Source organism: Hippoglossus stenolepis, chromosome 16 (assembly GCF_022539355.2).
Source record: "Hippoglossus stenolepis isolate QCI-W04-F060 chromosome 16, HSTE1.2, whole genome shotgun sequence".
Taxonomy (NCBI): domain Eukaryota; kingdom Metazoa; phylum Chordata; class Actinopteri; order Pleuronectiformes; family Pleuronectidae; genus Hippoglossus; species Hippoglossus stenolepis.
Window position 1 is genome coordinate 1174728 of NC_061498.1, and position 14183 is coordinate 1188910.

General features: G+C 41.9%; 1 protein-coding gene across 1 annotated transcript; it reads left to right on the forward strand.

Moving 5' to 3' along the window:
- Positions 1-711: 711 nt before the first annotated feature.
- LOC118122863 (homeobox protein Dlx4a) lies at positions 712-12449 on the forward strand. The gene is made up of 3 exons (XM_035179760.2): positions 712-1495; positions 3946-4142; positions 10531-12449. Exons 1-3 carry the CDS (start codon positions 1168-1170, stop codon positions 10771-10773), a joined length of 768 nt encoding a protein of 255 aa, XP_035035651.1. The 5' UTR covers positions 712-1167; the 3' UTR covers positions 10774-12449.
- The last annotated feature ends 1734 nt before the right edge of the window (positions 12450-14183 follow it).

Below are 14183 nucleotides of genomic sequence, written 5' to 3' on the forward strand. Positions count from 1 at the left end.
AGAATTGTACTTTCGTCTGGATCTTAATCTGAATTCTCTTCACCTCGGATTCGTTCTGAGCCTAAAAAGTAAAAGACAGAAAAATAACAGGACGTTTGTGTGAAGATTGTGTGAAGACATGTGTCAGATTGTTGGATCAGTGAGTTTAATAAAACTGGTTCGTATGAGACGGTCTCAGTTTGTAAAGTCAATGTGCTGACGTAATGGTTTTTATTCCATTTTCGCGTGTGGCCTCATTTTTAGAGGCCACGATTCTTTTTTTATATAAAAACAATGCAGCAGGTTATTTTAAATGTGCCTTTTTATTTAATTCAATTTGATTTCACATTGTGTAATTATATAATATATGTGGTGCTATTCCTCACTTCCTCACAGACGAAGCTAAATGATTTTAATTGTAACAGAACTAATAACTTATCTGATATTATTTTAATTTCAGTTTCTTACTTTGAACAAACTGCATGAGCCCATTGATTCGTATGAACTGCTCGTGGAATCATTTCTTTTATTATAACAGATTGTGTCTGAAGAGCCGCTGGTCCGGGTCCGGTTCGTGCCGCTCGGACCCTCCAGGAGCGGCTCCGTCCTGTGCACGTTGTGATTTGTGTGACACGGTGCGTGGCAGCAGCCAATGAGCGCGTCGTGCGTGACAAGTGGAGGCAGAGGATGGCTGGAGCCGACAGGGGAGGACCGCGCACAAAGAGCCGCCTCGCCGCGCGGGGAGGGAGCAGCGCACTGGTCCTGGACTCACTTGGTTTTAAAGGATAATTCAGGTTATTTGTCACAAGTGTTGTTGTGTGTTTCTTCCCGCGCACAGTGAAGTGTCGGCTGCGCGTCCTGCTCGCGCGTCCTGCTCGCGCGTCCTGCTCGTGCGTCCTGCGCGTCTCCGTGTGACTCCTTGGTTTTGGACGCCGCGCGCCCTGGAGCGTCCGGCCGGGATGTAGCGGAGGACAGACCCACACACAGCAGCTCCTCGCCGGCCTCCTCGTCCCGCACGGCCCGGGGCACGCCGACCTCCCGCTCCCAGACGCGTCCCGCCGCGTGGAGACAGGAAGTCTGTGACAGTTTGTAGAAACCTCCTGAACCTTGATGGTGGGTCTCCTGGTGATGAGCCCTGCCCGGAGCTCCTAGCTGGCGGCTTCTTACTTCCCACTGCCCCTCGGCCTCATGATGACCATGAGCTCCATGTCGGACTCCCTGGTGCCGCCTGATCCGTCCAAGTCCGCCTTCCTGGAGTTCGGCGGCCACGGCTTCTCCGGCCACCAGCAGCACTCCCCCGGCCTGTCCCACAACCACTACCCGGTGCACGGGCTGCACGCCGTGGGCCCGGCGCAGCACGACGGGCCCTTCGCCGCCGGGGCGTCCTCGTACGGTCGCCCGCTGGGATACCCGCCGTACCACAGCCCCGTGAGCGCGCACCACCCGGGGGCCTACCTGCCGTACCAGCACGGGGGCCACGGCGGCGCGCTGGGCCACACCAGGCTGGAGGATGGAGGTGGGTGTCACACTGCACATTACAAAAGAAAGGGCATCAAAAATAACATGGGACAGTGTTTGTTCTATAGAATTAATAATGTCTCTAATATATATATAATATATAATATGTAATATATAATATATAATATATAATATATACTATATAATATATACTATATACTATATACTATATACTATATAATATATAATATATACTATATACTATATACTATATAATATATAATATATGATATATAATATATAATATATAACACGTGGATCTCAGCCCAATAATCTGGTTTCATCCTGTGGCTGATTGGAGCAGATCTGATATAAAAGAAAAGGAAACAGAGAAAATTAAATAATCATATCAGTGTGTTTCATTTGGTTATTTGTATTTGACTGAGTTATTGAACTTATTGAACTGAAGTCTGTGGATCCGAACGAGGCTCGGTGACGCTGGAGTTATGAAGGTTTCTGTGAAGCTTCAATCCGCACGAAGAAGAGAATCATTCTTCACAGATGATTCCAATAGTCTGAGCTCATGAGAATCAACCACAGTAATTGGATCCACACGCAGGTTCGCCTCAGTAAACTTTGGGGTTGAGATGAAGATGAGTTTAAGGCCCGAACCAGAATCCGAGTCCCCACAAGAAGCAGCCGGCACCGGGCTGTGGTGTCCCGCAGGCCCGGGAGCTGCGGCCTGTCCCAGCCCAGATCCTCCAGCACACCAGCCGCCATGTTCCTGCTGCCTGCAGCCGGGCCTGGAACCGTCATCAGAATTATAATTATAATAAATGTCACTGTCACTTTCAACTAAATGATTTCTTCACGTCACTGAACTCAGACATAAATATTTCAGGTTCCTTCTGATCCTTTAAAATCAGGACATGTGTGAAAATACATTTTATTTTATAACTTGATTCTAAAATGCAGAAAAATATAAATCTGATATGCAGAAAATATATATTCAATTTAAAATACAGTAAATTATAGCTTTGAGAACTTCAATGAAATGTTGCATTAAAAAAACTATAAAATACCATTAGACATAAAAAACCATACATATGACAGAAACTAATATAATAAATATTACATTTATTGGATCCACTAATATATTTAATATAAGAACCAACATGGCTCAGATATTTGAAACATTTAGTTTAAAGCCTGTGATCCTTTGAACCCAGGCTGAAGAGGCGGGTTGACAATCATCACAATGTAAATTAATTACTCACAGATCAAATGCTAATGCTCCTATTAGCCTCTATTCATACTGATAGTTACAGAAAGAATAATAATAAAGAATATACAACAATAATTAAGTTTATCCACATTAAGTCATTTCATCCCAACTTCGTTCTTTGTACGACTGTAAATCTGATTTGTTCACAATGTTAAAAAGATTTTTTAATGACAAACATCAATTTCAGCAACAAATGTGCGCTTTCATCTCATCTTCTCAACCTGCCTCCACGTGAGATATTAAATTATGTCACTATAAATAAAACATGTTCGGGTGAATGACTCCCGCTCAACAAACACGTCAAATCATTTTGTCCCAAGTACATTTCAAAAATTGTCCCAATCCTTTGAATCTGATTTACACTCTTACTGTATTTACATGATATAATCACTTTATATCATATCATGTTAAAAAGTTATTTCACCAGATTTTTTTGACGCCAAACATCAACGTCAGCAACAAATCCACTTCCTGGTGATTTATAAACTGAGTCATAATGAGCTCAGAAACAATGGAAGAAGAAGAAAAGGGTATTTTTCATTATTATCATCAGTGAAGTTTGTGGAATTTCAAACAACGACTCAGTCAAATTTAAACCCAATTTTTCCAATGGAACATTCACAGCCACTTGAGTTTTCTTCCCTGAAGTAAAGGTCCAGTTCTTTGAGTCTTTGCTTCCTCGGCTCCGGCGCCTGAGAGCCGGAGCTCAGTTACACAACGGGATCGTCTTGTGGGGCCTCGGCTTGTCCACAGCTGTTCTCTGCTGCCACTGCAGGCTATGAGCTCACGTCATAACAACAATCAGTGTGGGCCAACATGCTCCGTTGCATAGGTTTCCTGAAAATGAAAAAAGGAAGAAGCTGACGAAAAGCCGTGTTGTCCGAGTTGCACGTTCGACTGAACAACTCCAGACTCACTGGAGAGGACAAAGAGGTTTCACCTTCTAACCTCCATTGTGATACGTGCTCACTCACTGCAGTGAACATGTCGTATACTTCATTGTACTTTGCTGTATGGACATTCCAGCTCGTGTGTAAACAGCATATTTCTCCCTGAGTTGATGACAGCTTGGATTCATAAAACATCCACCAACACAAGTTCTCATTTCACTAAAACCCATTAGTTATTCATGAGCGATAAAGTGGAGGAACTTTTGTTGGAGCTCCTCTGTGAAGTCAAACGTTTGTCCCCCGGGTTGACTCTGTGTTGTCTCTCGTCTCCAGATCAGGACAAGCCCACGACGGTGATCGAGAACGGGGAGGTGAGGCTGAACGGGAAGGGCAAGAAGATCCGGAAGCCTCGGACCATTTACTCCAGCCTCCAGCTCCAGGCGCTCAATCAGCGCTTCCAGCAAACCCAGTACCTCGCCCTGCCCGAGCGGGCCGACCTGGCGGCCAAGCTGGGCCTGACGCAGACCCAGGTAACCTGGTGGAGAACACACAGACACACACAGACACACACAGAAACCCACAGACACACACAGAAACACACAGAAACACACAGACACACACAGAAACACACAGAAACACACAGAAACACACAGAAACACACAGACACACAGAACACAGAAACACACAGACACACACAGAAACACACAGACACACACAGAAACACACAGAAACACACAGAACACACACAGAAACACACAGAAACACACAGACACACACAGACACACACAGAACACACAGAAACACACAGAAACACAGAAACACACAGAAACACACAGAAACACACAGAAACACACAGACACACACAGAAACACACAGAAACACACAGAAACACACAGACACACACAGAAACACACAGACACACACAGAAACACACACACAATAAGAGCATGAGGAGCACGTCTGCACTGTCACTTCTCATTTCTGACTTTTAGAAGCACGGAAAGAAAAGGACATTCAGATTAAAGCCAGCAGAAAAATAATGATTCAAAGTTTTATAAGAGATATTTTATGTGAGGATTAAAACACATGCGATGATGACAAGCAGAAATATTTCTAATGTGAACAAAGGGTTGGCTAATTTTCTAATTGAGGGTGTGTTCGTGTCACCTCACCCTAACTCACAGGTATAAGTGGGACATACGAGGGAGTTTCCTGAGCCATCGTTTAATCATTATCATTTTATCATCTAACATACAGATCTGAGTTTGGCTCTTTTCATGGAAAATACACAAAAAGTGAATTTGAGTTGGATTTAATCCATAATCCAGACGTCTGCGGTAGTTTTCATTTGAACTGAAGGTTTTCTCTGCCGGTGAAAATCGACCAAAGGCAGAAATAAAAGTCCCAACAGGCGCTGGTGCATTCTTGCTCACAGGTGTCACACATTTGCCTCCATGTGTAATTAGATACTGGCATTTTCAGAGATAGCCTGTAATTAAATATCACGTGAAATGTAGTCATGGCATGTTTGTCATCCAATAAATCGTAAAAGAGAAAAGAAAACGATGACAAGAAAACCAGAAATGCAAATCTCAAATTCAAAAGAAAAGGAGTGTGTGTGTGTGGGTGTAAGTGTGTGTTAGGTGTGTGTGTGTGTCTGTGTGTGTGTGTGCGTGTGTCTGTGTGTGTGTGTGTGTTTTCTGTCCCTATATGTTCACACACGCTCGAGCAGTTGCAGGAAAATAAAAGGCCTAATGGCGGCCATTTTGTCCCACGTCGTTGAGTGGACATTTGAAATGTAACAAGAATCCAAACTTGTCTGGTTCAGCAGACGTCTCCCTGATGAACACGAGCTAAACTCATATCACACTTTTATTTTTTTTTTTACTTTACTTTGAGCCTAAAATATTTTTTTCCTCTTCTGTTCCATCCCATGAACGACAAAACTGTTTAAAACCGTTTAAACCTTAATAAACTAATAATAATAATACTAATAATACTAATACTAATAATACTACAAATAATAATGATACTAATACTAATAATGATACTAATAATAATAATACTAATTGTAACACGCCATTATTAATTACAAGCAGATTGTGTCATTATAAACAAAAAAATCGTTCCATTTTAACCAGTTAGTTTGGGAAAATAAACTTTATTCTTTAATTAGCGTTTAATTAAGCGTTCACCTGCTGTTAGAGAAACATTATTCTATAGCTTGAGATTATTTTAGAATATAAACGGCTGCAGCCTTCATTTGAATCAGGCTCATTTAAAGTAGCTTCAGCCGACAGCGACTTTGTGTGTTTCTGTTTCCTGATAAGATCAGAAAAGCCTTTCAGTCGAAGGACAAACTGAACTTTCTCGATATTAAATAAATAGAAACATAATTAAAGTTAGTTTTCTCTTTAGCTGAAGTTCACTGTGACTTTCACTCTCCTGAGTTTGACTCAACGTTTTAGCTTTTTTCAACAAATTTATAAAAATAAAAAAACCTTTAGAAAAATGATGCATTTCTAGTTTTGTGCAGTTTAATACGACAACAAGAAAAAGGTTCAGTTTCTTCTGACTCATTATGAACATTAACAGAAACATTAGAAACTGGGACCAGGTCATATTTGAAAAATCACCAACCAGGTGTGAGCAGGTGCACTGAGGAAACTTTATATCAGAGAGTTTGGGAAAACCTCATGTGAAATATGACACGTGTGTGTGTGTGTGTGTGTGTGTGTGCGTGTGTGTGTGTATAAGCAGCTGATGTCACATGAACTGTCCTAATCCAGAATGAATTAACCGCAGCAGCTCTGTTGACACTGGGACTAAGAGATGATCCGTTCATTTGTCTTTGCTTTAGTTGTGGAAAGTGGTTCTGAATGTGGTCTCCAACGTGCACGCCGCTCACGTGGCTTCGCTCTTTATTCTTCACCTTTAATTCTCTGTTTATTCTGTGGTGGTTTTTCGTGGGAAGGTTGAGTCTGATCTCTGCGACAGACAATGGACACAGTCGAGTGGAGAAGGAACATTTAAATTGAGTGAATAAATGTAGTTTGAAGAATTCAGACACAGTTTGTGGATTAAATATCGTCAGTGATTCTTTTAAAAACACTTTTCAGACTCGAGGCAAAAACGTTATCGTCCAGATGAGACGTTTTAATGAGCAGCTAAGAAATGTTATGGTTTGACATTAGGACGTAATCAAGGTGTGACCTGGATTATTTGACACAGAAATTTGTGTCAAAAACAACAAGCTTCCTGATAAAAGGTTCCTGGTAAAAGGTTCCTGGTAAAAACGGATTTTGCCAAACTACCTGTTGCCGCCTGGTCTCTCTCTATGCTAAGCTAACACGAGGGCAGCGTCACCAGACCTGAACCCTTTCAGCAGATTCGATTGGTGAATCCAAACAGGCAGCTTGTATTTCCTGGTGAGCGTTGAACTTGCACTTCTCTTTCCATCGTGCACACTTCACATTTACTCCTGAGGTTTCATCACAGTGAAAGGTTTCCAGATGTGAGCAGATGAACCACTTGCTGGGTTCCTGCTCCTGTGGCTGTTTGAAGCTCTGAATGAAGACTCATATTTATTAATCCCAAAGTTTATTCACTTAAACCTCAGTGTTTAACCTTAAATTATTGGTTTGTAACAAGTGGGATTTTATTCTTTTGGACTTTTACACCACATTTATTAAACTGAGTGGATCAAACAAAGACTCATTTGAGACGCTCAGAAATAAAATGTCCTTTTTTATGGTGGGAAACCGTCTGTTTACAGTGCGAGTATCTACTTTAGAGTCAGAATATACTTGATCTAAACTACACACACACAAAATGGCTGCTCTGTGTATCTGCTTGATGCTCAGTTTGTGCACGTCCGCAGAAATTCATGCGACGTACGCAAGATGCAATACCCACATAGAGATCGGGGGCAGTAGCGAGGCATGTAATCAGCGACAGAAACGGTGAAGAGTTTTGAAGACGAGCTGTGTGACCAGTTCTAGATTAAACACACATTTGTACATATTTGTCTGGAATGAGCCAAATGTTGATCTGCAGAAGATTCGCACGTGAACGATAACATTCAGGACGCAGCTGGTTGCTTAGAAACATGGTGAAACAACAAGTATACAGGGGGAGGCGCACACGCGCGCGACACACAACACACACACACACACACACACACACACACACACACACACACACACACACACACCATAAGATAGTTATCATATACCACATCTCGATCCTGCCTTGGTGCCATTAGGCCGCCGGCCAACCGCCGAGCACTTTCCCTCAAAATCACCAGTGTTCCCAGACGCAGCTGAGAAATGGCACGTAGCACATTTTCCCTGCAACTCACACACACACACACACACACACACACACACACACACACACACACACACACACACACACACACACACACACACACACACACACAGACAAACCTTTTACTTCTGAATTAACCCAACAGGAAACCACTGACCAAATTTTTTGTTTTTGTGTTTTAAAAAATATAAATACACACACTGCGAATCATGGGAGAATAGGTTCCCTCACACACACACACACACACACACACACACACACACACACACACACACACAGACCCACACACACACACAGACCCACTGGCACCTGGCCTGTGTCTCAGCCACCCTCCTCCCTGATGTCGCTGCCATTAGCTGCGCTCTCAGAGAAGCTGTCAGCTCCGTGTTGCTGCTGGAATATGAAACCAATAATTACAGCAGGGATCCTCTCGCTGAGGCTGCATTAGCTTAACGTGCTGTTGATTGACTCGTGGGCTCATCAGCGACGCTCCACTCGCTCACTGGGAGTTTTCACGTGTTGTGCAGATGCAGTAATTATTACACTGACGGCTCTGTGGCTTGGTGGCTGTCACGTTTATGACTTTAGACCATAGTTTAAACAAAGAAGTCTGTTGATGGGTTTTCTCTTTCAACTCTGCAGAAACTTGAAAGAATCTCAAGTGCAATTTACGCTCTGACAGCTTTTAAGTGGCATAATTAAAATGTATTGTCTGCTTGTGAAGCGGTCGTTTAACTTTATGTATTGGCCTCAGTAACAGGCCGTGATTGACGTCAACAGATTCACTGGAACAATAGAGATGAAATTAAATGTCAGATTTCTCTCTGCATGACTTCATCTCAGGCCGGGTGTGAACGCTGGTGTCGCTGGTTGATTACTTGGTGAAAGGGACATTTTTTTCCATATATTTAGACTCAATTAAACCGGTGTGGACGTATTTTTTTATAGAATAATATAATCTTCCATAAACCACTTCAACCGTTTCCATGAATCCACATAAACTCTCGGGGTAATAATTCCCAGGACTGTCAGCACCGAGGAGAAAACAACTTTAACGCCAAAACTGTTTGCTCGTATTTCTCTCGCTCTTTTCTCTTTTTCTCTTCTCCGTCGTTCTCCAGAGTTTTTCCCCCTTTACAGCGCAGTTAAAACCTGTTTGAGACAAAAGTCTCCTTCGCTGACTGCGTGTTATTACTCATGATTCATTTGTTCCTGCTCAGCCGTCAGGTTTGCCCGTGAGGCAGATTTGTGTAATTTGATGCTCAATTTGCAAGCACGCTGGAAACAGAGAACATGCCAATCACATCCACAACAACATAACTGAATCATCTGTGACCACAGAGAGAGATGATGCTACATTCAGCTCAGTCTTTTCATATCTTATCTATACTTGACTATTTCTGCTTCATAGGTTTATGACCCTGTAAATGTCCTGTCTCGTCCTACGACACCTAGAATCAGCAGCAGAAAACCTCTAACCCAGACTATGGGATTTATTAAAATGCCAAAAACACTAATAATATGCTGTAAAACCAGCAGCGCCCCCCCCCGCTGGAACAAAGGTTTTAAAAGACCTCGAGTCCCGAGGCCGAGAGCAGCAGGAGACAAAGAGCAGGGACACATGCAGCTGTAACATTAGGTGCAGAGGCTGCAGGGACGGAGTGAAGACATGCAGCCGTCAGATCAGACCAACCAGTCTCAGACCATCTCAAACCATCTCAACCAGTCTCAACCAGTCTCAACCAATCTCAGACCATCTCAAACCATCTCAACCATCTCAGACCATCAATCTATATTGCTGCTTTCTTGATTTCCTCATACATGTGCATATATACATTCATGTACTTCATATCACACATGCATTTCATCCTCTTTGGAGAGAAATCAACAGCAGATAATGGAGATGGGAATTATGAGACCCATCATGTGTCATGTGATGTGTTCAGCCAATCAGAGCAGAGCTGTGTCGTCACAGAGGAGCTTCCAGGTGATGCAGCAGGAAGGGAACATGTGAATGGACAAAATGTCTAACCAGTATGCATTGTGTTAAGACCAGTACGCATTGTGTTAAGACCAGCACGCATTGTGTTAAGACCAGCACGCATTGTGTTAGCACGCATTGTGTGTAGGAGCACTGCAGCGCTGCAGACGTGTGTGGCGTCAGGAGGCCGTGACGTCGTCAGCTCTACGAAGCTTTATGGTATTTCTGTGTGTAACTGTGAGGTCGTTATGTTGTAACATTTTATGATCCACAGTTTGTCTGTACAGCTCATTATGACCTAATTGTAGGTTATTTTACTGCGCTGGTATTAGTCAAGGTTTCTCCTGCTCCCGCTCTAAGGTCGAGAGAAGCCTCGTCACACTTCTTGTTTACCATAGTTTTAATATTTGAAATATTCATTCATGTCCCTGCAGTGTTAGAAACTGGATTCGTTTTATTATCGTTGCTGAAACATAAAATCATTAGTGCACCTTCAGTCTACATCTTAATAAAAGCCTCTGAACCTCTGAACGCGCCTGTGGAGCGACGGTGACTCTTCATCCACGTTCTTATCGGTTCTGATCAACTCTTTCCTTCTCGTCCCTCAGGTGAAAATATGGTTCCAGAACAAACGATCTAAATACAAGAAGATCATGAAGAACGGACCCTGCGGACCGGAGGGAGACCACCTAGCCCCCCCACAGCCGTCCTCCTCCTCGCCTTGCTCCCTGTGGGACAACAGCATGGTGGCCAAGGGTGCAGCGGTGCACTCTGGGGGATATATGAACAATTTTGGACTCTGGTACCCTGCACACCAGCAGGACTCCATGCCAAGGACTCAGATGATGTGACAGACAGGAAGGAGCACGAGACACTTCCAGGACAAATGATGGATTAATGCCCGACTGGAGCTGTTCAACACACGGACATTGTTTAGAGTCGGCGCCGCTCTGGAGGCATAAATACACGGGTTGTTACCAGATACTGTGTGTACGGGGGAAATAGATCAATTAGATATTATTCTAACATATAGACAACCTTTAAAGTAATAAGACTTAAGTAATAAGATGTAAAATATATCTTTAAATTAAAAAATTCATGACACATGTCACATGACCACTCACGTGCACTGGGCGTGCACGTGCCGGTATAAACAGGAAGACACGTGCGTCCCGCTGGACACGAGAATAAACAGCTGTATCTCTGTAAAATACAGAATGTAACTGAGCAGCTGTTTGCGGAGACACAGGCTCAGTGACTGATGTCCCCTGGTTCTTCAGGAAGGAGGTCATGTGACGACGAATCAGCGAAGGCTACGTCGGGAGCGTTGTTTCTGCTCGTCCAGACTCGAACACAGCTCCGGAGGTTTCAAACTAAAAAGCAGCAGCGTTTACGAACTTCTCTGTTTCAGAGTTTGAACTTCAGGTGAATCTGTATCAGAGTTGATGTGTTTTCAAATGAAAACGTGGTCGTGTGGATGAAGCTCGGTTCGTATCGACTTGAGCTAAAGAACCAAAACACAACTGACAAATTCAATTTAACATGAAAAACATCTCTGCCGGCTGCTGTGGCTTGTTTCTGTTATTGATTATATTGATTGGTTTATTCCATCAGAAGTTACAGATCTTATAAACAGTCAGTGGGTTTGTCTCCGCCTCCAGAGCCGCTCCAGACTTTCTGGTTCAAGCTGCGACTCGAAGCTGAAGTTATCGCTGCATTTCCAATTGTGGACATTTCAGGTTTCATTCTCTTCTGTATTTTCTCTGGGTTACAGTCGATCGGATAATTGTGGGTTTTCAGGGTTTTCTTCTTGCAGCAGTCGTTCTTCACTGAACTTCACGGATTCAAAGAACCCTGTGGTTTGCAAAACGCTAAAAACAGATCAAATTAAATAACGAATAGAATTCACTTCTCACCATTGTGTGTATTCTATAAATCTGACGGGGGTTTGTGTGGTACAATTATGGTTCAGGCCTGTAAAGAGCCATTATGAAAGAAATGATTACAACACTTTTATGATTCTTATAAAGCCCTTTTTAAGTTTGTATGGTAAATACGCACTGAACGAACACAGCTACTTTAATGTATTATTGAGTCTTAATTGAGTCAAATTATATATAAATATATAATGTATTTTGTCATTATAATAAAAAAAATCTAAAATAAGATCAAACCAAAAAAGAATATTCCAGACATTTATTGGAAATCATCATGTGCTGATTCTGCGGTTTTCATAATTAAACTAATTGACTAAGTTAGAATTCATTGTGCGTCAGGCGGCTTCTCGTTGTTCAGCTCTGTCCCGACACTCGGAACTGGAAACAGAAGAAACAGGGTTCAGCTACATTCTTCAGTCTTTATATTTTCTAATGGACTTTTAATGATGGATCTGTCAATGTTAAATGTTATATTGTTAATTCTGCTCTTTTCCTCTCAGACCTGCAACAGGAAACTAAACTATTTTATAATATATTGACTCTTGTCCGGCTGTGCTTATTTGAAATAAACCCAGTTATTATTGCCACTCTACTTGATTTGGTTTATTCAACTTAAACAACAACACAGGTTGTAATTAGTTTTCACATCTTTATCCTCAAACAGATCGAAACCGGTTCATTCTGTCATTTTTCTCTAAAACAACATATCCCCTCGGTCGGTGTGAACCCAAGTGGCCTCGACCGCTTTCTCTAGAGTCGTAAATCAGAGGACGCGGGTCACATCTGTCGCCCTGCGAACATCTGGAAAAGCAGAAAGAGTCGTCAGAAATCGTCAATGATTTTATAAAATGACCACGTCAATTAAAGGTAATTTAGGACACAGCTTGTTAAATAAAGCTTTCACTCTGACGCCGTAATTATCTGTAATTGTCAGTCAAGGGAATCAGCCTCTGCCTCGGGCCTGAGGAGAAGGATTGGATTACATCAAACTGGATTAGTGGAGGCTAATCCTGACACAAAATTAATCTGCTCCATGAGTATTCCAACAATAATGAATAATATTGAACACGTTGCTCTTTTAAAGTGTCTTTTCTTTTGTGTTGCTGCATCTTAAAAGGGGATAAAATCCGTCTTTTCCACGGAGAGACACTAAAAGTTAACTCTTCATTCCAGGATGGAAGACGATAAAAATAAAAAACAGGGGATAGTTTGTATACAAGCTTCTACTGTAGTCTATTGTATATAAATATACACTGTATGTATATAATGCATAACATGGGCTCAAGACACTGAGCAGAACAGACTCCAGCAGACGTCTGTGAGCATCGTCCTGGTGAACAAGACTTTTAAACTATCTGATCCATGAGGAAACTAAAGCTTGTGACAACGTTATGACCATTAAAGTTTAAATACAATCACCAGAAGTAAAAAATCTAATGTCAGGACATAAACAACCTTCATCTCATGACGTCAGCGTCACCATTGGTAATTTAATTTAGTGCCTTTATCCAAAGTTCTTTCTCTTAAGAAGTTAGTAAAGTTCGGTGTGAGAGCGAGAGGAAACCCAACGAGGCTGCGGAGGAGAACCGGAGAGTAAATCGGTTTTATCAATATATCAACACAGTCCATGTTTCTATGAAGGAAATAAGGTGAAGAAGGAACAAATACAACAAATAATATTTATTATCTAAATACGTAAATGCACATATAGCAAAGAAATAATATATATGTGTTTATAAAAATATACAGCACACATCCCTCCCACTGATATGTTGAATTTACTCCATTTCATTACGTCAAGTGGCTGCACAACATAAATGCACCTAAATCAAGATACATGTTTAAGAGCATATGTTTTAATTTGATTGTACTTATTATTTTTCAGAATCATATGTCAGGTTTAATTTGATTAAAATCAGTTAAATGAGTCCGATTGAAACATGTGACATTGACAAAGGCGTCAGAATCCGTTTTGCAGAATGTTCCGTAGAAAGTTAACGACAGAAAAGTGCAGTGGAAAAATAAATCTGTATAAAATTAATTTACATGATCCACGTAAACGGTGAAGGTGAAAGTTAACGATCAGTTGCGCCGTGTTTACGATATTATCCAGGTACCAGACGAGAGGCCGTCACATCTTATCCAACTCTTTATTCTTCAAAGTAAAAGGTGCTGGTTAATAAATGAGCCACATATTAAAACAGGTGGGAGCCAGAAGGTCAAAGTGATTTAAAACATTTGTCCAGAAACCTTGAGGAGATTTTACTGCTGATTCGACAGGAAACATCTCAGGAAGTAGATTCGATTTCAAGTCTGAATAATTC